A 27,358-nucleotide genomic window follows, 5' to 3' on the forward strand; every position below is an offset into this window, starting at 1 on the left:
AACGGGTACCTCGAAAAGCAGAAAGACAGTCATTAGCTGAAAGACACTCATTTTTTTTTAATTGTGGTATTTAGACCAAGAAAATAATTATAAGTGGCCAAAATGTTAACCTGAATTTTTTCAAAATGTATTTAACCTCAAAGAATCTTATTTTAATTGTGCTATAATAATCAATAAATTAAACCATGTCATAAATTAAAATATTGACACTTAGGTTAATTACCTTGATGGTTTGGGCACACGCCTTTTAATCCAATTATCTGTAGTGTTAAATTAAGGTAAATGGTTATGAAAATTAACTGACTGATACGAATAAATACATATTTAAAATTTCAAAATTACTTTTTAAAGCAAATTTGAATTGATATTTTAAATTATTATAAGGAAAAAATTTTGATTGAAAAAAAAAGATAGAAGTTAAGTCTATGAACATGATAAGAACCTTCACCTAAATTGAAATGAGAATAAAAATAGATTATAGATAACTGACCTTTGCAGTGTCTTTGTCGAGTCATACTGGTTTTGTGTGAAACAGCAATCCTGACACAGAAACTCCATACACATCTGACCATGCAGAAAGATGTGCTTCACTCATTGGAACATAAGCACTGTGTACCCAACGATCACAGTTACTAAATTGGATTGTGCCATCATCACATACCTCGTCACACCTTAAACATGGATAATTTACCATTTTCAGATAAAAATGGTATACGAAATTTATTTTCAATCTGTTTTTTTCTCTTTTCAAGCGTATTATAAAAACATTTTTTGGATTGCCAATGAAATTCGAATATTGAATTTTGAATAGAAGTTATAAAAACATAAAATTCAATCCATCCTGTCAAATATATTGTTTTCATTAGAATTGAAACAAAATTAAATAAGATATAATCTAATTACTTTAAAACATTTTAATTAGCATCCTTAAGAAAAAAATAATGATTTGATTAATTACATTGCTTTGAAGAACCAATTATTGCATAATTAAAATTTTATTTGATTAGCATTGCGAGGTAAAAGTGTGATTTCTCTTAACTCCGTTCATATATCAGGCTAGTTTTGGGAAAAGAAATTTATATGTGCTTACAAATTTTAACTATTTATTTTTTATGGCTGTACAATGAAGTATATTACCGAAATCAACAGTTGAAATTTTGGTTATAATAGGGAGTAACACTAACGGAGAGTTCCAACGACAAATTTTGTCGGAAAAGTAATTTCGGAATAACATTGAATATCTTCGTATAATTTCACTTCCGTTGCAATATCTATGGCTTCTTAACTGTATAGAAATGTGTTACTACTTAATTTTGTCGTTTTAAAACCATCAGTAAAGATCAGTATATTTTGTTTACAAATTGCCCCCTTTGTTTGTGTTGCAATTAATGCCTTCAGCTCAGACAGAGTTGTCTGTCTTAGTGGTCGTGAATGAATTACTTTAAACAATTAATGTAAAAGTCATAATGTTATAGTTATATTATTTACATTTATATGGACAATATATATTTTTGATTTTCAGTAAAATGTTTTAAGTGTCAAATCATGTAGTACTACTGATAATTTTGCATATCAAAATATTGCATAATACCATTTGATATTTTCACATTGAATTTAAAAGTATTGTTAATAAATACAGTTACACGACTACGATTACTACACCATGATGAACTGTTTAAATGAATAAATGAATTGGACTTATTTCCATGGTGTAGACTGAAGCATTCTGACTTTTTTGAATGTAGGTATGTTTGATTGAGTGATTTCCTACTCTTTATTGATTGAACTCATTTTCTGTATTTTAGGTCTTATGTGGAGGAAGATAAACTTTGGAATTAACTCGCCATACCGTGGACATGTTTGTGATAAAGTTTTATATCTGAATAAATACAGAAGTTAAATATATATTTATGAATGAATTTTAGCCCGGTCAATGACTATATTAGACATGACATGTATTAATTGACAGACCCTGTGATATGAATCTTGGTGTAATCATCAGACTTATTTTAAAGCAAACATAAACAATCTTTTTAAAAACTACAAGAGTTTATTTTAAAAGGAAAATAATCAAGTCGACTTGATGTTTTATTTTAAAAATCTGCAGTTGTTGAAGTACTTTTAGGAAAACCATTGACACCAATCGAGGTCGATCCATACAATTTCATGAGACAATAACACGTTCATGTTATGCAATGCCTTGGAAAGCGTAATTTACTCCTGAGTTCCGGGGCAAACGCTAATGCAGAAAGCACCTAATAAAACTTGCTGGACTTAGTGCAGGCGGTGTTGCCATAGATGTCACAGCGGTACGAGTTCGAGTCCCGCGGAGGGAACGACCAAAAATTTGCTTCGCAAATTTGACAGTTCTAACATCGTTGGGAATTTTTCAGACCCTTTTATATATATAAAGGTACAATCACCCACAGCGTACGCGATTGAGCTTCCGAATCTGTTAAGTTAAGTTTTGTGAGTTTCATGCTCATATAGTTTTATGAGTTTTATGCTGAGGAAGGATATCAGTTATCCGAAATATTCAACTTAAATTTTATCATCTTCTGGTGATGTTAAACATATTTAGACGTTTATTTAATTAATTGTTATGTTTTGCATCGTTTTTAACGATCCATCACCCCGTAAGAGTGATTGTTGACTATTATTTAGACGATATGGTCTAGAGCGCTGGACTTTGTGCAGGCGGTGTTGCCATAGATGTCACAGCGGCACGAGTTCGCGTTTCAGAACCCCTGCATCCAAATACATTCCATTCATTTAGTTAACGGATATAATTGTCCAATTTTTAATTCAATGCCAGACTGTAACAACTGGAAGAACAAAACCACTTTGCGAAGTATATACAAGAATCAAATATTTGAACGACCAGGCATGAAAAATAGGAATATTGACAGCTATCTTTTAGAAATATTTGTCATATGTATTGATTAAAATAAAATCCTTATTCATGTAAAGAAGCATGAAATGTATATTTATAACCAGTCTATGTCATAGGCTGTTAGAACGGCGAATTGTTTGTCTATACTACCCCGTCAGATAGCAATGATTAAAGTAGTTTAGTCAGTCAAGTAAAAAGGTCCGTTTCAGAAATGGTATAACTAAATACCCAAAAAATCTCCCACACCTTTTGTAATGGGTTCCTCTCCCCTATACTATAATACCCCTGATAATAACATTATTTTGGCTGAAGGGTAAGAAGGCTTGTGCATGTGTTTGTGAACAAATTTAGGCTTCTACACACATAAATTAATTTCACATGATTTGCCTTAAAAAAATTGACATGCACCCTAGAATATTATAATATGACGAGAATAGATATGGTGTCTATATGTCAAACTCAAAACTGAAAATGTCAGCCCAAGGCTACCCATAAGTTTTCAATGAACGACAAGGACACCGTTATACCACAGGGCAGACTGCTGCTGGCCCCAAAACATCATTATACACAGGTGCAGCAAAAAGTTGCCCTTTATACTCGAGTAACAAAAATAATAAACTAAATTAAGGTGGGTAGGGTCAAAATTGTGTAACACGTACCCTTATCCATACCAACTTTTCCCCACACCCAAATACTATTTCCCAATTTTTTCATTATAACTTGAAATTTTCAGCTGAAAGTTGGTACACATGTACAAAGAGTAATCAAGAGAATCAAGATTCTACAGGAAATCAAAAGATTGTAATCCAGGGACAAAGACCAGACATGGAAAACAGACACAACAAAGAACATAAAGTAACTGAAATAATACAAACAATGAACAAAAGTAAATGAGCAACTTGGACTCCACTAAAAACTGGGAGCATGGACCATGTGCACCGGTAGGGTAAACGTCCTCAGCTTTTCTACAAACACCCGCCAAGTTGCTCATAAAAAGTCAAGACCAAGTCTGAAGTAGATGGAAGAGGAAAGGAAAACTATGACATGTTGAACAAATTTTCATGGTGCAGATGGATGCACCATATCGATCCACGAGTTCATGATGACCATCATAAAACTTCTGAAATGATGACTTCAATCTTGTAGCAACATAAACCCTGTTTCAGAAGCCTTATTGTTAGAAGTCAAGAGCGATAAAAAAAATGTCACAATGACCAGGCAAGAATTAATTATTTAAAAAATGTTTTTCTAAAAACTTGATTTAATTCGAATTTCTGCCTTTAAATGGTCTAAAATGTGTAACCCGAAATTCCAGTACCCTAAATCAAAGTCAGATAGTTTTGTTATATATACAACTTTAATGCATATTTGAAATTAATTAAAACATCATAATATTGTCAAAATAATTATTAACCATGAATTGAAATCACACAAGACTCTGTTTAGGAGACTATCTGTTACATGGAATGACATTGGTATGGAATTCAAACTCTATCACTTCTTTTTAAAATTAATATTAAATCTTTCTTAACTTTATCTGAAGTCTTTAAGTGAAGTTTTAACTTCACAGAAAAACATAAAATTCGGATAGGAAAGTAATAAAATAGTCAATTATTAGTTTGTTACGGTAACTTCCATTACACATTTTAGACCGTTTGAAATCAGAAAACCAATCAAACAAGAAATATTAAATAAATATACATCATTTTCTTGACTACAAATGAATTGAAACAGACTTTTGCACATCTCATGCAATTTTCAGTTCTTAACATACTGTAATACTGAATATTTTAGCAGAACATTATTAACAGTACAGGAAAAAGTTGGTACAGGTACAGCTTACACATTTTATACCCTACTCTAAAGGTGAAAACAAAACAAGACAAACAGAGGCCAGAAATTCCTGACTTGGGACAGGTGCAAAAAATGTCCCCATCGTATGGAAAATAAATCCCAATTCTTCCCATGCAAGGTTGAGAATCACAGTACATCATAAGTCATACAAAAATTGCTGTAAAAATAGCGTTTTAATTTCTATTTAAAGACCTTATGAGTGAATCAATGTTAATACCAAAAATGCTATTCTGTATACATGTATATCCTCCACTGTTACTGCTCCCTCTTTTATGACTGAGGTCCTTACAAATGTGAAAAAGGACTGAAGAACTAAGTACACATTATCCATACAGGCCCTTGAGGGCATGATTCATTACATATATAAAATCATAACATCACATTACATTGAACTTCACATTTTAAGTGCATAACAAAGATCTACCATGACTGATTTACCACATATTACAATATAGTATGAAATTGTGGGATGTCAGGTACAACAGAGATGAGGCAGGGGAAAAATAAATGAATATCTAAATATTCTGTTGTGAAATAAAAACTAAGTTGATTCTGTCTTTACATGTATTGGTCAGAGAGTAGATCTCACCATTTTTAAGACAGAAGCAATTCTCTCCAATCAACTTACCAAAATTTAATTCCTCAGCATAAATCCTATGATAGCTCATTCTTGAAAGAAAAATATCAGCAATCTCCATGTATAACAATCCAATTTTTTAACAAATCATAGCTCATCAAATAACACTGTCACACCATTACCTTTATATATTACTTTATAGTTGTTTCTATCATTGTATTGTTTATTTCTATGCCATAACAATTCACTGTAAATGTTTTTGGGCAGATAAATATTGTCTGTTGTCTTGTATTTGATGTTTTGTCTTTAATTTTGGCCATGAACTTGTTTTACAGGAGATAACGAAATATTGGTTGGCGAGAACGACTTGCTGGTGAGATCTACTTCTTGACCAGTAGCTGTTGTAAAATGAGCTTGAAGTTGCAAATTATCACTCGGTTTTTCCACTAAGCATCATTACAAAAAGCTGATTAAAATAAATGCTAAAAAAATTTTTGCCCCTCCCCAATACCTAAGTATAAAAATGGTCAGTGCCTACTCATAGTCTATAATTTATAGGCCAGATTTTATCCCATCAAATTCCATCAATAAATCTTTCCTTAAATAAAGACAATTCCAAACTATACAGTTTGAGTATACTTAAGACAGCATACTGAATGAACATTCTTCACTTCAGCTTACGATTATTAATGCTCCATCATTCCTATTATGTTACGACATGTGCAAATGTGTCATGCGGTTACTTTTTGTAAATTATCTCAATTGATATTTTGATAAAAATCACAAAGCATTCACTTTTATTTTCTTGTTTTATAATTGAAAGAGTAATTTTTCAATTTCAATGGAACATTTTTTCAGCTTGAGACAAGTTCATACTGAACTGCTACAATATTTGTCAAGTTTCAATCTTGATTTGTCAGTAAAAAAATTAGAATATGTTATTGACACTCATGATCAACTTATTTTAAGAGACTGGATATTTGATCAAGAAATCATTATGGATTAAGTAGGGTCAGGAATAAAAAACACAACTACATGTAAATTTCAAGAGTTGTTTCTGCTTGAAACACAGTAAGCACTGCTAAAAAAGCAATAGATCATACCAAATGTAAGAATCTCTGTTTTGCTCATTCATATATTTGGAAATCTGTAGAGGTATTGAATGTATATATAATACACTCAATCAGTCAGCTGATTTCAATTTTTATAAAATATTTAGTTACCTACACAAAGTAAAGAGAATTTTTTTCAATAAAAGAAAATAAATAAATAAATAATGCTTGCTTATTGTGTGTGTATGTACATGTATGTAACATCATATACATGTAACACATATAAAAAAAAGAGAATGCAAGTGAATGATGTGTGTAAAACAATTTTAAAGAATGACAATATCATCAAAATTACTAACGTCAGAAATGATTGGTCAATACAGTTCTAGTACTAGTGGACTGGATTTGGAGTGGTAATGTCAAGTGCTAAATGGGCAGTACTTAGTTTTTACGTAGTGAAGCAATTAGGGCTCAATATCTCAATTTGTAAAAAAACAGGGTTCAAAGAATAAACAATAATTTGAAAATAAAATCCTTTGCAAATACATGTAAATCTATTAAGGACAGTTGATGAACCCATAGGATTTTGTTTGAAAGAATAATATGAAACTTTGTAAGCAATACTATTCTTGTTGAAGAACCCGCAATTGCCATTATATTTTGAATCAAAAGTTTTGTAACAGTGATAAAAACTTAGTTAATGCTTTTAAAAGTTTGTGATATAGATAACCCTGGAAAGAACAACAATATAAAAAATTAGACCAAGGATATGATGTTTGGAAGTAGAACAATATTAAACACTAGACCAAGGAGATGTCCTTTGGAAGAAGAATGATATAAAACACTACACCAAGGAGACGCCATTTGGAAGAAGAACGATATAAAACACTAGACCAAGGAGATGATGTTTAGAAACGGAACAATTTTAAAGCGCTAGACTAAGGAAACGATGTTTGGAAGAAGAACAATATAAAAACTGGACCAAGGAGACAAGAATTGGAAGAAGAACAGTATAAAACACTAGACCAAGGAGACGATCTTTGGAAGAAGAACAATATAAAACACTAAACCAAGGAGACAATGTTTGGAAGCGGAACGATATAAAACACTAGACCATGAGATGATGTTTGGAAGAAGAAGAATATAAAAGACTAGACCAAGAAAATAGACAAAACACCATATATAACAAAAATAATTTAAAGAGTTATTAGAAACCTGAACTAAACTAAAAACTTTCAGAATGGACCATGTGCATTGGAACAGTATAGCTTTTCTACCTTTCTAGAAACCTACTGTGTTTCTAATAATTATGACATCAAATCTGGTAATAAAAAAAGAGGGGAAACAAAACATTGTGACCTATAATTATCAAGTTCAAGCCAATGATACAAGGGTGGAATCAGACACTTTGAAAAGGAAAGGTGCCAGCTGGGATTCCATAGAAAAAAGGGCGGTGTTAGGACATTATTTGCCATTTTTGGTCAGTTTTAGACATAAAAAGTGGGAAATGGTGCCAACCCGGGTACCCCTCTCTGGATTTGCCACTGTGATAATACATTATATGCCATACGTTATATGGCAGTAAACCAATATCCAAACAAATATACATTATTAGGTCATATTTACCCCTACTGCACAGACGGTCATGCTTAATTATATACATTCTTGTACATGTAAATTAATGGAACTTTGCAATTTTTTTCCAGATGCTGTATAATATTTGCCAACGATTTGCTCAGAACATAATTGGTGTGGCAAGACATACTTTGATATCAGGTTAGTACTCCTGAGTCATCACTTTGTGTCCTTTGTTGTCATTGTAATTTCCTCAGAAACTACTTAGTGAACTTCTATGAAATTTGGTTACCAGCTTACTTTGGGTATCTGCTGAAAAATGTTTCATTTATGCCAATTTCTACATGTGTCTCTAAATCCATAAGATATGTTGAAAAATGAATCGGTCTCCCCTTGGACTTGTTGAAAACTCTATAAAAGTCTTGTATAAGAATTTATATGTCAACACTTTGTTAAACTTACAGCCTTCAAAAGTCCAAAAATGATGCTTTGTGTAATATTTAGCTAAAATCTTTAAATCATTATTGAATGTAGATAGAAATAATACATCAGTTTTTGAAATGATCCTTATAATAAGATCTACAAAAGCATCCATTTGTTCAAAATGTACACCAAAAGGCCAAAATGGCGCTTTTTAATTTTTTAGCTTATATCTTGAAAAAATAAAATGCCTTGCAGGGCACAGCTTGATGTGACCACTGTGGTTGAACTATGAACAGTATCAAGCTTGAATTTTGTGTCCATATTTGCCTCATCTGTTCAGGGTTTGACCTCTGCAGGTTTATCCTGGTGCATTCCATGAAGCAAGTTATAAGATAATAATTTGAAAACCATGATGGTTAGAAAAATTCCTTTAATCCATAAAATGTTTTTTATGATAAGGCTCAAAAAGTTTCCAAAGGATGGAGGATAACAAAACTTTCAGTTAATGACTAAACCGTTATAAAAGGCCTATAAATGTCTATTGGGTTTAAGTGTAGGTATCAGTCTTGTATTGCATATACCGTTTTAGAATAAGGGGCAGAAACGAGTAAATATAGGTGTTTTATTAAAACCAATGTAGAATGTTCTTCTGATTTTGATCATTTCTTTTTTATTGTATTTCTTTAATTCTGGTAAACAAATGTATCAAGCAGATTTGATGGGTTTTGGACCATTTTCGAATTGTATGGGGTCTTAGGGGCCACATCCTAAAAAATCCGCTGAACTCCTCCTATAGTATTTAGGGTAAGAAGTTAATACTTAGCAGAATGATTATATATGGATTGAAGATGTGCATATTATCAGAATTTTGATTTATATCAATATTTGACATCTTCATGTATAGTTGAACTCATTTTGTCACCATTTTAAGGGAATAGGGTACATGTCTATTCTGGTTATCTCCTTCTACAGATAGGTAGTAAATAATTTACAGAATAATTTTAAAGCATTTAAGGTCTGGAGATTATCAGTGTTTATGATTTTAATCAATATTTTAGGTTTTAAGGAGGTAGACCTAGGGTAAGGGACACAACTCTTACAAATCATTGGAACGTTTGTATTCACCATTTTACATCAAATCTCATGTAAGCATCAAAGTAACTTGGACTGATTTCATTCAGTTTTAAAGGAAAGCTTGAAAGGCTTTGGTAAAATTGAATATGATACAAACATATCACTGACTTCAAGAGTTATGTCCCTCACCCTAGGTCTACCTCCTTAAGGGCTGGTTGGACTTAGTCATTTTACCATTGATGTGGTGTGTTTTGTTGCAATGCTAATGACTTTATTGTTTTGTCACCATTCTAAAGAATTAAAGCTTGTAAGTAGAAATGGACTTCTATATATGTCAGAAAATACATCCAGGGGCATCAAATATGTCTCTCTGACACAACAATCTTCTCATAAATGTATTTTGACAACCAAACATTATGGGGTAGCTGTGAGCGCAAGGAGTGATGGAAATTTTATCCTACAACTATTTTATTGATTAAAAGTGAAAACTTAACCATTTCTAATTTTCTAACTTTGTGCAGTAGGCTGTATCAGTAGACAGATTTTAAATTATTAAGAGGCTCCCTAGTGTTAAGGCTAAAAAACAGGTCAGAACTTGACTTTTTAAGAATATGAGACCAAAATAAATGGGATTTTGAAACAATTTGGTATTTATAGAATAGGTTAGGCATTAGTCTTGTTACTTCAGATCCCATTTTATGTTAAGATAGGTATTACTAAATTATTTTTAATAAAAATTTGTCTCTTTTTGCAAAAATTGAGATATATGACTTGATACTGTTATATGACACCTATATGAAAATTGGAATAGAAATTCACAGGATAACAGGAGGGCAGAGGTAAAAAAATCTACAAACATTAATGAGTCTGATTGGAATTTTAATGCTTTGTGCTATACTCTTTTTGTTTGAATTACTAGTAATTTTACTTTTGTGGTCTGATGTTAATGTTTTGTTATTGCAGAGTTCCAGTTTTTCCAGAAACCTGTAAATAATGTTCTGCAGAAGTATAATCCATTCACATGTTCTGTTCTAGCCAGATCCATGGCTTCACTAAATTATATACACAAGAAAGGACCTTTGATTAGAAAGAGAAAAAATCCTTCTTCTGCACTTGATGGAAACCCATACAGGAAAGGAATTGTATTAAAAACAATCATAAAAAAACCCAAAAAACCAAATTCAGCCAATAGGAAATGTGCCAGGGTAAGGCTCAGTAATGGAAAGGAAGTGACAGTATTTATCCCGGGTGAAGGACATAACTTACAGGAACATAGTATTGTACTTGTCAGAGGTGGACGTCTTCAAGATGTTCCTGGTGTTAAACTTAAATGTGTTCGGGGAAAATATGACTTGGCTCATGTGAAAAAGGTACAAAAATGAAGTGTTGACATTACTGTCATGCAGTTTACAAATTAAAACTCAAAATATTAATTATGCTTATTTATCATTATAGCTCTACTGTGGAGGAGAGGTAATTATACCCCACGCAGCGAAGTTGTATAGGGTATAATGTTTTTGACCCGTCCATCAGTCCATCATCAGTTTTCCGAACTTTTTTTCTAAATGCTTGCAGATATTGACATGATTTTTGGTATATAAGTTCACCATGATAAGTGACAGATCAAGTTTAACTTTTATTCCACTCTGATGATTTTTACAGAAATTACGGGCCTTGAATTTAGAAAAAATCACAAAAATAACAGTTTTCCTGACTTTTTTTCTAAAAACTTGCAGATAATGACATGATTTTGGGTATGCAAGTTCACCATGATATGTTACAAGTCAAGCTTACGTTTCGTTCTGCTCTGATGATTTTTACCGAAATTACGGGACTTGAACTTAGCAAAATTCACAGAAAAAAAAGTTTTCCAGACTTTTTTTCTGATCGTTTGCAGATATTGACATGATTTTTGGTATATCAATTCACCATGATAAATTATAGGTCAAGTTAACGTTTTGTTCCGCTCTGATGATTTTTACCGAAAATATGGGCCTTGAACTTATTAAAATTCACAGAAATAACAGTTTTCCTGACTTTTTTTTCTGAACGTTTGAAGATATTGACATGATTTTTAGTACAGAAATTCAAGATAATAAGTTACAGGACAAGTTTGTAGTTGGTTCCGATCCGATGATTTTTACCAAAATTTCTGGCCTTGAACTTAGCTAAATTCACAGAAATAACCGTTTTTCTGACTTTTTTTCTAAACGCTTGCAGATTATGACATGATTTTTGGTATATAAGTTCAAAATGATAAGTTACAGGTCAAGTGTATGTTTTGTTCTGCTACAATGATATTTAGTTTGGATTAACTAAAACTGAATTTAGTTTGAAGATAAAGGTCTAAAGCATAAAAAAACACTCTGATTCATTTTTTTATCGGGGTCCTTCTAAATGTATTTCTCTTACGAACAAATTGACTTGAGTATCCAACATGGAGACGTATAGGGTATGTGAGCACGCTCACTAAGGTTCTTTAATTTCTTTTCTAAGCACTTTCAAAACCAATATTTTTACGCCCTCACGTTCAGTTGGGGGCATTTTGTTTTATCCCTGTCTGTCCGTCCATCCCATTCAGGGTATATAGTAATTCTGCTTAACTCCTCCTACAGTATTTAGGGTATGAAGTTGATACAGAATGATTATATATGGATTGAAGATATGCATATTATCAGGGTTTTGATTTCTATCAATATTTGACATTTTTATGGATTCAACTTCTTTCTCTGATCATAACATTGTTGCCATTCTAAAGAATTAAAGCTTGCGAGTATAAATTGACTTTTATATTATGTCAGAAAATACACGCAGGGCATCATATGTATCTCTTTGACGCAACAATCTTCTCATAAATGAATTTTGACAACCAAACATTATTGGGTAGCTGTGTTAAAATGGAGTGTGGGGGCATCCCTTTGTCTAGTTGTAGTGATTTTCTCAAAGAGTAATCAAGAGAACCAAGGTTATAGCGGTAATCAAAAGAATGTAATCCAGGGACAAAGACCAGACATGGAAAACAGACATACACAACAAAGAACATAAAGTAACTAAAATCATACATACAAAGTAACAAAAGTAAATGAGCAACTCGGACTCCAATAAAAACTGGGAGCATGGACCAGGTGCACCGGTAGGGTAAGCGTCCTCTGCTTTTCTAGAAACACCCACCGAGTTGCTCATAGAAAGTCAAGTCCGGGGTAGACAAACGAGGGAAGGAAAACTATGACCCGTTGAATAAATCAGTTCTCATGGTACTGATGGATACACCATAACGATCCACGAGTTCATGATAACGACCACAAAACTTCTGTAGTGATGACTTCAATCTTGTAGCAACATAACCTTGTTCCAGAAGCCTATTTACTAGAGTTCTAGCGTGATACAAAAAGTCTGCGTAGTTTCGGCAAGCTCTGGCATAACATATGAGTTGTGATATGAACACTCCATATGCAGGAGTCGAAGGGATGTTGCCACAGATGAAAGGAAAGTTGACAATGCTGAATGAATAGTCATCACGTTTGTCATAAAGTTTGGTCAATAGTTTTCCTTTACCATCGATTTCTAAGTGTAGGTCAAGATATGAGGCTGACTTCACATTGTCTGTAGTATCCTTTATCTCAAGTTCTTTTGGGTAGATGCGATGTATCAAATCCCCGAAATTAGGATTGTTTAAAGATAATACGTCATCTATATAGCGGAAACTGAGATTGAAGGATCTAGCCAAATGATATTCTTTCTTTCTGATCAGATCAGCTATATAGTCAGCCTCATAAGAGTGAAGGAATAGGTCAGCAAGTAAAAGAGCACAATTTGTTCCCATTGGAATGCCGACCGTTTGTTGAAAAACATGACAAATATGTTGTCGATTAAAAATTCCAGCATTTTGTAAACATCTTCCTCTGTATATTTGGAAGATGATTTGGAATTATTTCTTACAAAGTATGAGGAATCTCTACCAAGAACTATATATTTATAACTAGGTGTACCATCTTGTTTGGAAAAACAACGATGTATAATGTTTTTAAGTCGCGATTTTAACTGAGTATGGGGAATAGAAGTATACAGTGTTGAAAAATCATAGGTTTTAATGCTATTATATTCAGATAATAGTCTTGAACTGATTGTCTCCAAAACATCTTTCGAATTTTTCAGGATCCACATTGAATTAATACCACTACGGAAGTAACAAGTATTGTGGTAGGACTGTAGACCCTCTTTGACCGCTGTGAGTATAGAAGTTAAAAGTTTTGAAAGAGGTTTGGTAGTAAATTTTGCAGATCCAGCTATGAAACGTTGTTTGTATGGATTCTTGTGAAGTTTAGGAATCCAGTACATAGACGGTAAATCACAATCGTCGTCCTTGGTAGAGACCAATAGAGGATAGTACAGATTTATGGTTTTCCACAATCTCTTTTTTGGAGAGAGTGTTAGCAGTGTAAGTCTTATCACTGCTGTTATTTTCTACGTCTACCTCTGATAATAAACACTGGATATAAAACGTTTTACAGACAAAAACAATGTTGTTTTGGGCTTTGTCTGCTGGTACGACAACATATTTGTCATATATAGCAGACAATGTTTTTGCTACATCGGGGTCTTTGAAAACTGATGTAGCCTTGGCACTCATTGACCTACTTAAAATTTCCATTCGTTTCAAAATTAAAGACCTCACGGCCTTTAACCACTCTGACAGAGAATCAATGTCTTCTTGTTCTCGTTTTTTTTCCATTTTCTTGCATAGTCCTCGACGGCATCCATAAGAACTTTAAAGTTGTAATTCCAATTTATGGAGCGTGGTTCACGGTACTTGGGACCTTTAGAAAGGATATTACGCAGAGATTCGTTTTTGATAATGGTTAAATCTCCCGTAACGACGTGACCAGAAGGACCATATTTGAATGGAGAGGTTTTGCAAGAACAGTCAGGTGGTTTAGCCTTGAAGTCCTCAATCTCGAGGTTCTGCAATAGCCTTTTATAATTGAAAATTTTGGATGCGATGGGTGAAGTATAGGAATATGAAATAATTGGTATGGATTTGTCTTTGAAATATGGGGGAATTTTGTTGGTAACGTTTTTGTGATGGAGTATGTTAGCCAAATTAATTGCATCTATACCTTTGTTGACAAACGGTAGTGGAAGAAATGATCGTTTTTCTTCATCTTGACTTTTCACAAAACTGGTTTAAAGAGTCTGTGGAAACCAATAAACATTAGAACTTGATATTTGGCCTGCAACATTAGAGAAGGGTCCCTTTCTGCACTTATTGGGTTCTGGCCTGTCACTTGTCCACTTTCTGTATAATGACTAAATACATGTAATAAATATTAACATTTTTTCGTTACACTTGTCTCAGAAACTCCAATATGCCACCACTTATATTTGAAATGAAACTTAACTGAGGGGTCAAAAACTTGATGATTTTAGGTCTGTAGTTTAAGAGTTAGTATTTTTCAACAGTAAATGAATCATCTTTTTTTTTTTTTTAAAGTTGGGGCATATTTTTTTTTACCCCAGTCCTTCCCTCAAGCTTTTTTTACAATTTCTCAAAAACACTTGCACCAACTAAATTGAAACTTAGAGAAAGTATGAAATCAACAGTTAGAAGCTCTCTTTAATCTTTTGAAAAAAATTTGCACAGTAACTCAAAACGTTTTCATCAATTATGAAACTTGGAGGAAGTGAATACGATACATCCATAGCAGTATACTTCCTTTGATATTTTGAATAATTTCAATTTTTCATTTTGATGTAATGCCTAATGGAAAGTATATAGTCAATTGTGGGGGCTGTTTTCCAGGTTCTGCTCAATAACTTAAAAACGTTTGCACCAGTTCAATTGAAATTTAAAAGAGCAATATATTTTCATTCATAAAAAGGAGGGTTGGGGAATTTTTCCAGTTTTTGCTCAATATCTCAAAATACTTGCATCAGTTGACAATGAAACTTTTGGGAAGTGAATTTATCCATATCGATAAGCTATTATTTTTTTTTTCATATAACATGTTGGAGCCAATAAAATTACTTGTATTTGTAACGGAAATTATTTATAAAATGGGTGTTTTTCGGTTTCTTTACAGTTACTCAAAAAATCTTGCACTAATAATAAATCTGAAGAGGAAGTGTATATATCATAAATTTGCAAATTCCCTTTAATTTGAAAACAATTTTTTATTTTTTTTATTTTATTTTATTTTTTTTTTTTGGGGGGGGGGGGGTGTTCCAAATATTTATCCATAAAAAGGGCGGTGTTTTCCAGCTTTCGCTCAAAAACCCCAAAACGCTTGCATTAGTGGAAATTAAACTTTAGGAAAGTGAATATTTCCATTGTGATAAGCTTTCTTTAATTTTTAGGATAATTTCGTTATTTTGTTTTCGAGTTACAGAAATTTATTCACTTTGTCTAGTTATCTAGTTGACCCTGTTTGGCCGTGACTATTGCCGGATCCGGCAAAATAGCTCATATAATGTTATTTGGCTATTTTGCCGTCAATATTTAACAAAAATACAAAACTTCATACATTTAAAACTTTAAATACATAAAAGTTGTTATAAAACCGGAGATGTGATGTAGAATGAATTTTTATAATAATTCATCAAATTTTGAATGAAAAGTATTTATGTGAAAAAAATTACACATAAATTAAAGTATAATAGTAATTTTAATCATTGATGTGAAAAAAAAATGGTTAAATACGTTGAAATTTTACATAAAAATTTCTAAAATTTTACACATTAATTAAAGTAAAATAAAAATTCTAATATTTAAAAATTGACACAGATTTCTTTACGTAAAAATATAAATTTTAAATAAGTTGAAGTTTGGAATGAATGATTAATTGGTGCGGTTTAACGCCCGCGCAGCAATATTCAGCTATATCTAGGCGATGAACATAAAATGGAAGAAAAAATGAACATAAAATGATGATGAAATGAAAAAGGGATGGACACAAGGATAATGTGGTCGACAAATTTTTATTGCCACTAGATATAAGGAGAAGTGGGTAGGGTCGGATAATTTAGCTTCCTATTGTCAGTTTACCGTATTATGGCCTGACGACCCCTATTCCACGACGGGGCCGTCAAAGAAAGGAATAAAATGGATAAAATTTTACATAAAAATTAAAATACAATAAGAATTCCAAATGTTTAAATTTGATAGAGCTGCAGTTAAAAATGTTATAAGTTAACATTGTACATAGCTTAAAATAATACTTTATTTGCAGTTGATACAGAACCATTATATTCCGCTTTGGGCTGTAGTTTAATACATGTAGGTGTACAAGAAAAATGTTGCCATTCCAAGCATAAACTGCACTTCACGTTCTTTTCTATATTATCTGCATATTTTCGTCACACGTTTAATTCAAATATTTATATTATTTATTTAGGGTGATCCGATTAGTGCTTAAAAATGTTATACTTCTTCTAAAATCATATAAATAAATAGAAATGTACTCAATATATCTAAAGAGTATACAATATTTTAACAGCATTTCGTCATTAATCAATATTTTGATGAGGTCTGACAAAATAGCCACTGCCTATCTATTTTGGCTTTCAAAATATTTGCTTAATACTGCAAATATATATTCACTTTTTATATAGTGGGTGGTAGATAGGAATCATGTTGTCCTTCAGTTCATCCGTACATAACTCCCAATGGATTGACATGTGGATTTATATGGAGGAGACATATGTTTAAACGATTTTGGATGCTGTCAACAACATGTTTCGTGGGATGTTCACTGTATGGATATGCCTAGTACGACAATGCCTGTAAATTCATGTATGTTTGTTTGTTTGGGTTTTTGGGGGTTAAAGTTATTAACTGCATCATATATTATTCAAACCATATATACATTGAAGATGTAACACCTCCTGTTATGCAGAAATTTGATCAAATGTTGCATTTGTCAGTTTTTGTCAAGGAAGTATATTTATAGACTGAACTTGACTTAGAGATCGTCGGCAACCAAATTACATAACCAGGATAGACATTTCAACATATAACTACAAAGATAACACTCCGCGGGTTATTCTCTTAGCAAGTTTGCATTACGATATCGCTCCGCCGTCGATCATACTCCATGTCAAATATGTGATGTATACTTTTCGTACGACATGGGCGTGTAACGATATTAAAGCTATTTAATATGTGTAGAACTGCAGGATTTCAATGATTATATGATATTAAATATTTAAATTTTGACGCAGAGAGCTGGACTATTTTGTCAAATTGACCCGAACATTCGCAGGGAGAAAGGCTCAATCGAGATTTGCCATTTTATTTCTCTCGTCTGATCCTTTTAATGAAGATGTCGAGAGCTTCTGATGACAGATTTTCGGAGCTGCAATGCAACCTTTTTAGTGTAGTAAGTATGTATTACAGTGGCGGATCCAGGGAGGGTGCATGGGATTGGCACACCTCCTTTTTATTTTAAAATTTCATGTGTGATTATTTTGATCCAAAGAATTTAACTTCTGTACATAAAATGCAAGCACTGTGTACATATATGTTGATTACTACATGTACATGTACATAAATAATATGAAATGGTAAACACATGTACATACATGTAGCAAACAAAGAAGTATTCAAATTAGAAAACCAACAGAATTGTTAAATTATTATGATTTCAAAGCAGAGACATAAACAATGTCTCTGTTTCAACGGTAAGGATGTCATGTGGCATATTCATCACATTCAGTAGGTAATCTTGAACTATCAAAAAGGAGGGGTATCCAGTGAAATAAAGTAATGTCCTTGGGACGCGAGTGGACATATGAGCCAAGACATTACACATACACTTGTACATGTACATGTTCCAAAAATCCAAACTTCTACGCCGACCATAGACCTTTATCGCATACTCTATATCACACCCATAGATCTATTTCCCATACCCTATATCACACCCATAGACCTGTATCACATACCGTATATCACACTCCTTGACATATCTCATACTGTATATCACACCCATAGACCTATATTGCATTCTATATCACACCCCTTGACCTATATTGCATTCAATATCACACCCTAGACCTTTATTGTCTTCTGTATATCACACCCTAGACCTTTATTGTCTTCTGTATATCACACCCCGAGACTTATATCGCACACCCCTAGACCTATATCGCATACCGTATATCAAACCCATAAACCCATTTCAAGTACCCTATATATCACACCCACAGACATATATTTCATACCCCTTATATCACACCTAGACCTATATCGCATACCGTATAGGACCTATATCGCATTCTCAAAATCACACCCATAGACTTATATGGGATACCCTATATCACATCCCTAGACATATATTGCATATCATATATCACACCTTGCACAGAACACAATTGAAGTACATATTGTAAAGATAAAATTTATGAAAGAATGAACATGACATGCACAAATCTGTTTGGTATGAATTAACCCTCGACCTATATAACCCCGCGGGCCAGTGGGCCTTGAGTTGATATAGGAATATCCTGTTGATTCTGCATGTGATACAGATTTTGGCATGTACTATTCAGTATGGAATTTAAAGAAGTAGTAATACAATGTACATGTACATGTGTATTATATTCATGTAAGTCATAACTGATTATCAATATGGTTCTTTTTTAGTATATTGTCGAGATATACCAGATACATTTATTTAGAATGCAGATCATAAAGTGAGAAACAAGATTTTCATGACATAAGAAATATAGTTATGTTAGAAATTCTGTGTCCATGAAAGTGCATTGAAAATGTGTTGGATATCAAGGATACCAAAAGTAGACCTTTTCTAAGAGCTGATTTTCATGGACATTCTTACATGTACAATGTACTAGGTAAGTGTTGAAGGTATACATTATTTATTTACATACTTTGTATGTACGCAGTTATTAAAATTTTTCAAAACTGGTGATAGGTATACTGTTTTTATTGCTTGAGTAGAAAATGTCATCTTTCTTAGCAAAATTTGCAGTTTACATTTGTATGTCTGTGAACAAGAAATGTACACTGAAAACTACAAAAATACATGTGCATGTACTCTAACTATGGTTACTGGCATATGCAGCACAATATCAATTAAGATTTTATACATTAAATTATAATATTTGTAATATAGTAATACATGTATCTAATTTGTTTTCTACTTTACAATGGCCCTGTGCAGGTCCGGGTGTCAAAAGAATAGGCCTGCAGCAGCGCTAAGCTTGTCGTAGAAGGCGAGTAAATAGTGCTCATAAACCTAGCCGGGGGCTAGGCGCTCTGCCCGCAGAGCAACTGGGATGTGTGCCCCAGGTGGTGGAATGGGGTACCCTTGGCGTGTTACTTGTTGGGGTTGTTATGCTATAATACGGAAAACCTGACCGCAAACCATAGTGGTGCACCGTGTTGGGAAAGACGCCACGTTCCTCGCACGTTAAAGAACCCTGCTGTGGTATTCGATAGGAGTAGGAACCTTTGCGCTCCGCCACAGGAGGCTAAATTGCCTGACCCTACCCATTCCTCCCTTTCTCTTGTGGCAATAAAAATTAGTCAACCCTATTATCCTTGTGTCTCATCCCTTTTTTCATTTCATCATCATCATTTCATATTCATTTTATCATCCCTTTCATGTTCATCGCCTGAATATGGCTGAAACACTGCTGCTCGGGCGTTAAACCCCAACAATCAATCAATCAACTTTACAATATGACATTAATTGCTCGTAGATAAACCAACAGTCAGGGATTAATCCAGAGATTTTGAAATAGGGGTCCAAACATCATTATAATTCAGCAGGTAGTTAAAATCATACATGGAAGGGGCCCTAAAGCAATATCCTGAGCAAGCTTTCCATTTTCTGTATTTAGAAGGTTTTTGTCTGGTAAATGAAATGACTTTTAAATCATCACTTCAAACCACTTTTTGTGATCTATCTGGTTATGAGGGGATGTTGTTTTAACAATGACAGGTGAAACGTAACCTGTTCTACTCTTACTTATATGTATGTTACATGTTATTAATAATTATTGAAACAAAGATGTGCTCATGAAATACACTGTACATTTTTGTAAGGTTTATTATGTTATTTCAGATAAATTTGAATTATTTTAGAGATAGAAATGTTTATTTCATATTAAAAGAATAAAACCTAAGAACTCTGAAGTAGATATATACTATATAAGCTTTTTTTAATGTAGGACAAAAACTGTGAATAATGACAGAAATATTGTTTGCAAATTTTCAGTTGACCAGTATTGATCACTGTGGGAATAATGACCAGATGGTTTAAAAATCAGTAAAACCTGGTACTGTTATAACCACCCAACCTTTATTTTTGCTTGATTTGCACGAAATTATATGTACATGTAACAATATTTCCCAACAATAGGAGGTTTCTCCATATCATATGGTTGAAATACATGTATATTTTCATGAATTTACATTGTAACATTTTGCATATATCAGACACTGTTGTGATTTTTTTCCTTGGTTTCTTTTCAGTGGTTATCACTTAGAAGTTTCACTTGATGAAGTGAGAAGTAAGCAAAAGTAAAACAGACCATTTCTGTGCTGGGACACTGTTTAAGCATGAAACAAAATTCATGATTCTCAAGTGCAGGTACATGTATGTGTAGCATGAAGCAACTGTAAATGTATATGTCAACATCTCTTAATAAAAAACTATAAAAACATTAGCACTTATATATTTGCAAATCATAAGAGTTACTTGAATTGTAATCGTATACATATTTGTGAAAACAATCATGCAGAAAAAAGTGAAAGAAATGCACATACATTATCGAAGGCAGACAGGTATAAAACAATCAGCAAGTAGTGATTCATCATAAAAAAGTGGTACTCATGGGGTATGGGTTTACTAGTAACTTTTTTTGTTTCGGAGAGAAAAAAAGATGGATTTATACTCAAAGTGCAAGTGCGATTAAGACATCATATTCCCTGTATTCACCACATACCATTGACTTTCCCACTTAATTGGAATCTTAAATTGCTCAAATCTATGAGCTACTAAGTTGTTTTTTAGTTTAATGATCTTTAAACTGCATAGTAATTTTTACAACAAGAGTTTTTATCCTTGTTTGAACTGAAAACTTCCTAGAGAAAGGTAATCATTTATTGTGCATACCATAGCCTAATCTAGACAACAATGACAAGGAAAAAATTTAGTGTTAATTTATTACAAAAAAATCTACATCAAAGTGAGCACAAGCAAGGAAAAGTTTGTTGCTCATTTCTCCCTTGAGATTAGGCCTTTGTTCAAAACTTCATGCATCTCTAAACCGAAATTTCAAGGTGTGGGTCCATTCTTACTTTGAAAATTCATAATATTGATAGTCAGTGATTCTCAGTGGAATTCATATTTTGCAAGAAATGCTGAATTAAGTATTAGGAAATTTGGGGTCATCAACGTACGTGTACAGCCAGGAATACTAGAAGCAATAATACAAAAGAAGATCCAAAAATATATATTGATAAACGGACTGTATAAATATACACTGCGTGAACAAATGATTATTCTTTAAAAGGACTAAGTTTTGATCGGTTTATTTAGCTTACAATTTGGTTACATGAATATTTTTGATTACTTTGAGGTCTTCTTTGACCCAGTGTCTCAGCACTTTGATTTTGTCTGTTCCTGTTGTGGACAGTACCTTCTTCGTGTAATCTGTAACTCAAAAAGTAAAGAACCAATATTATTCAAACCCTACACAGTATTTATACACATACTGAAGATACTAAAATGCACAGGCACTAGGGACCAGGATTTTTTTTTATTTTCCTAAAAAAATATCTTTAAACCATTTTGTTTCTATATTTGAGTAATTATGCGTGTTCTCTGCCATGTCCACTGCTATTTATTGCTGTTTAAACTATGACTAGATTTCATCTATAGAGAAGTATATAGATGAAAACTATGCATAGTATAAACAGCAATAAATAGCAAGCGGACATGGCAGAGAAAATGAATAATTACTTAAATATAGAAACAAAATGGTTTAATGATATTTTTGAGGAAAATTTTAAAAAAAAATCCTAGTCCCAAATGCCTGTGTTAAAATGGACAAAATTTGTATTCTTTTTTCCTACATATTTAGCATGTTGACAATTTTTCCATTAGTTTCACTATGTAGCCCAATGCAGTCAAGCTAATTCAAACTTTATTTTTAGTTTATTTTTTCACAATATACTGTCCAGGTAGGTCTTATGAGACAGTTCATACACTGGGTTCTGATAGGTTTCCTCTTCCCTTGTTCCTGTTTTTTACCTGGCTGGAAAAATTGTCCGTGATTTAGAATGCAGCTAGGTTATTTCGGGGATTAGTTTGTGTTTCTATGCTTGTTGGGCTATCAGCAATATTATAAATTGTAGTTCATGTCATTAAGGTCTTATGAGCACATCGAGTATGTGTCTCAGTAATATTAGTACGTGTTTCATGGAACCACCTAACTCACCTGAGTAAGTACGGCACCGACCATTTTTATATTGAGGGGGGTGGTAGGGCTTGGATATTTTTTTAAAAAATATATTAATTTCACCTTAAAGAAAAATATAAAAAAATATTTTTTCTCTGGCAAGAAAAAAATAAATGAAGTTCCACAATGTTAAAAAAAAAAATAATGTTGTATTATGTTTTTCATAAAAAAGTTTAGGAAGGAAAAAAAATAGAAAAAATAAAAGGAGAGGAGAGGAATCTCATGTACATATAGTGAATGTATCATAAACTGCCATTCAGCATGTTAAATTATGTATGAAGAAGTATGTAACAAATGTCTTTAATATTAACATTTTACGGTTTATAGTCGCAAAAGTCATGAAGTTATAATGAGCAACTAAATTGATATCAATATACAGATGCGTTTGTTTTATATTTATGTTAAGCTTTTTAGAAGGATGCACAAAAATACACGAACTACCACTAAACATTAAAACCAATTTAGATTTTTTCTCCACCGAGAAAAGATAAGAATATCAGGCCTTCCGATCATTTTCTATTGTGGTTCCCCAACGCATTACTTATGTAGACATTTTGACTAATTTTTACTACCTATAGTTAAACACCAAAGAACTTATGTACGAGACAGTTCGGAACCTTTACAGTTTCTAAATAACAACAAACTTCCTATGTACTTATGACATGACAATCATGTATAAAGATAAAAAGGAGTTTTACAACCAGCTCCAAGCTACCCAAACACCACGGGACATCTTGATTGTAATGGGTGACATGAATGCCAAAGTCGGAAAAAAGATAACACAGGGAGAGAACTCATATCACGTGTAAGGAAGAAATTAGTAACAATCAATGGGAGAACTCGCTGCAGATTTATGCTCCTACAACAATCTGGTCATAAGTAGTACACCATTTCCTCGCAAGGATGTAAACAACCTGGGTATCTCCAGACATGAAAACTAGAAACCAGATAGAGTACATTGCAGTCGCCAGGAGATGGAGAGCATGACAGACGTAGAGCTTAACAAGATAGCCAGGCCAAAATAGACAATATCACATTAGAAGCAGAAAGCATAAGGAATAAGCACAGAAAACAAACAATGGGAGCGTGAGTAAAATCCATAGATAACACCACGTGCCAAGAAGAACTTGGATTTTCAAAGAAGGAATACAAGATATAGTTATCTGACGATACAATCGAGAAAACTAAGAAGCGTAGGTCTTTTAAGATACAGTTTGACCAAGTCAAGACAGAATTGAAGAAAAAATAGTTGACGAGGTTACAAGAAGAGAAAGACCAAACAGGATTAAAGAACCTACATCAACGAGCTCGCTTCAAAAGCAAAGAATGCAATGGTCAGAAATGACACCAAGACTTCGTACAACATCACATACCAATCGGCAGGTAGAAAGACCAACACATCCAAATCAGTGATAGACAAAGATGGCATTGTGATAACAAACCTAGATCGACCACTTTTAGATGGAGAAGATATACCAGATGCTCCTGATCTACCTCCTGGAGAAGACCTTGATGTTGATACTGGCTCAATCACGAAGGATGAAATCAAAAAAGCTCTGGAGAATCAGGACTGGAAAAGGCCCTAGACCGGACCAAACTCCACTTGAGCCAAATGGTTCCTACTCCGGTAGCATACCAGAGAAAGGTTCTTTAATATACAAGGAACGTGGCATCTTTCTTAACACGTTGTACTACTATGATTTTCCGCATTATAGCCGGACAACCCCCAGCAAGTTAAATGCCAGGGTTATCCCATTCCATCACCTGTGGCACGCAACCCAGTTGCTCTGTAGACAGAATGCCTTTAGCCCCCGCTAGAGTTCTGAACACTATTTAGTTACCTTTTACGACAAGCTTAGCGCTGCTGGGGGCCTATTTTTTCTTTTGACACCCGCCCGGGGCCCTAAAGCATCTTGCATGAACTGTTTTACAATATCTGGGAAACAGTGGAAATCTCTGAGGAGTGGAGTTTGGGTTACATCATTAAGCTTCCAAAAAGGATAGCCTGAGCAACTGCCAAAACTGGAAGAATTCAGCTACACTTCCAAGTAAAGTCCTGGCAATTTTGGAAGGAATCAAGGCAGCAATAGATACAAATCTCCATGATGAGCAAGCACGATTACTATGTGGTCGATCATGTACTGACCATATTGCCATGTTACGGATTATCATCGAGCAGTCAATAGAATAGCAATCATCCCTCTACATCAACTTCATGGACTTCAAAAAGGCCTTCGACATAGTTGACAGAAATACACTTTATATATACTAAGACACTATGGAATCCCCGTCATATAGTAAATATTATCCAAGGATTCGACAAAAACACCAAATGTCAAGTCATCTACAATTCCACACTCTCACCATCCTTCAATGTACATACAGGAGTACGCCAAGGTTGTCTCCTGTCACCCCTTATCTTCTCAGTAGTCATAGCCTGGATTATGAGAACACTGCTGTCACTACCTAGAGGAATGCAATGGTCACTCAATACAAAGCTAGAAGACACTGACTTGATGATGTGAGCCTACTATTCCACCAGTTCCAGCACATACAACTGAGGACATTGGCCTTGTACGAAAGTGCCAAATCAACTGGTCTAGAGAGAAACACCAATTAAGTCACTCAGAGTTAACACACATAACACAGTAGCCACCATGCTCAATGGTGATTCAATTGAAGACGTTAGCAACTTCACCTACCTTGGCAGTGTCTTTTCAAAGAATGAAGGCGCCGATGAGGACATCAAGGCGAGACTTGGACAAGCCAGACAAGCTTTTGTAACCCTAAGACCAATCTGGAGGAGCAGAAACATCAGCCTCAAAACACAAATCAGAATATACGAGACAAATGTTAAGTCAGTTCTTTTGTATGGATCGGAGACTTAGAAACAGACGAAGAAAACCAAACATGACCAACAGGTCTTCGTGAACAAATGCCTCAGACAGATTCTACAGATCAGATGGCCTGATAAATTACTAGAGCTATGGGAACATACCGACCAAACACCCATTACTGACACCATCAAGAGGCGTAAATGGAGATGGATAGGCCACATACTAAGACGCACAGATAGCAATATTACCAAACACTCTCGGGAGTGGAATCCGCCAGGAGAAACTTCCCGGATTGCACCTGCACGAGTCCCAGACTTTCTCATGCTATCACATGGGAAGCTTCCTGGATTGCACGAGTCACAGACTTTCTCGTGCTTTGTTATGGTTTATAAAAAAGAAGCAGCTCCTTGTCCAATTCTTTGTTACAGACAAGGTATTGTCTTGTTTGGGCCAAGTAAAATTCATCCAACCCTCACCAACTATATTGGGTGGTTGGCAGGATTTTATTTTTTTGTTTTTTACTCCTTACCAAATGTTTGCAATCCTAATTTTAGCTATTTGATGTAAAGACATGTATTAAATCCATAGCCACATCGGTTTCAGGGAAGAAACATTATTTTGGTCAACAAGAATTGAAATATTTGTACAATATAAAGTCTAAATACAAGAAACTGACGAACAAAAATCCTGATTTTGAAATTCCCGTCCTATTTTTTTAAAGGATTGTCATTTTTTTAGGAGCGGGAGGGGATGCAAATCTAGAATAACCATCTGATTGAACTGAATCCTTTGATATGTATATAATATTTTCTATTTATTGTTTATCGTAAAGTTGACTGGCAAAAAAAATCTTCCATATTCCTAAAAAAAAGTTATTATTCCTTTGCTATTGAAGAAAAATAAAATACTTTTAAGAAGAGTAGAAAAAAAATTTAGTAACATTGAAAATCCCAGCCCCCCCTCCCCCAGTATGAACAGAGTAAGGTTTGTCTAAAATCTGGCAGAGAATAAAACTGTTCAGCATGATGGGATGGACCCATGCTGAAATTTTCAGAAAGTTTCGTTGACCGATTAATGAGTTAGACGTCCTCAAATTGATTTTTGTTCCCCGCGACGCATCGCAAGGGGACATGGAAATGCTGGGCGTCCTTCCGTCCGCGTTTTCTGCAATTTTTTTATTATGCTGTTACCAAATAAGATTGTTTTTGGTATGTGGCGTTATTATTAAGAGTTACAGATTAAGTTCGACAGAGGTTATTGTTGAATTATTTTTACGGAAGTTATGGTCCTTGGACTTAGAAAATTTCAGTGAATTTACAGTTTTCCGCACTTTTTTGTAATGCTTTTACCATTTGATTTCATCTTTTGTATGTAGTCTTACTATGAGAAGATACATATTAAGTTCGACTTTGGTTACGGTTGAATAAAAAAAGTAATCAAGGGAACCAAGGTTATAGCGGTAATCAAAAGAATGTTATCCAAGGACAAAGACCAGACATGGAAAACAGACATACACAACAAAGAACATAAGGTAACTAAAATCATACATACAAAGTAACAAAAGTAAATGAGCAACTCGGACTCCACT

General features: G+C 33.6%; 1 protein-coding gene across 2 annotated transcripts; it reads left to right on the forward strand.

The window, feature by feature from the left end:
- Positions 1–3,114: 3,114 nt before the first annotated feature.
- LOC148623554 (small ribosomal subunit protein uS12m-like) lies at positions 3,115–10,881 on the forward strand. Of its 2 annotated transcripts, none has more exons than XM_088565435.1 (3): positions 3,115–3,206; positions 8,083–8,152; positions 10,412–10,881. In XM_088565435.1, the coding sequence occupies exons 2-3, from the start codon at positions 8,083–8,085 to the stop codon at positions 10,828–10,830; spliced, it is 489 nt and encodes a 162-aa protein (XP_088421561.1). In that variant the 5' UTR covers positions 3,115–3,206; the 3' UTR covers positions 10,831–10,881. The 2 variants fall into 2 exon arrangements, with proteins under 2 accessions (XP_088421561.1, XP_088421562.1); XM_088565436.1 differs by lacking the exon at positions 3,115–3,206 and adding an exon at positions 5,660–5,697.
- Positions 10,882–27,358: the final 16,477 nt, after the last annotated feature.

This window comes from Perna viridis, chromosome 2 (genome assembly GCF_037379345.1).
Source record: "Perna viridis isolate PV_CMFRI_1.1 ecotype Kerala chromosome 2, ASM3737934v1, whole genome shotgun sequence".
In the NCBI taxonomy this organism is placed as follows: Eukaryota; Metazoa; Mollusca; class Bivalvia; order Mytilida; family Mytilidae; genus Perna; species Perna viridis.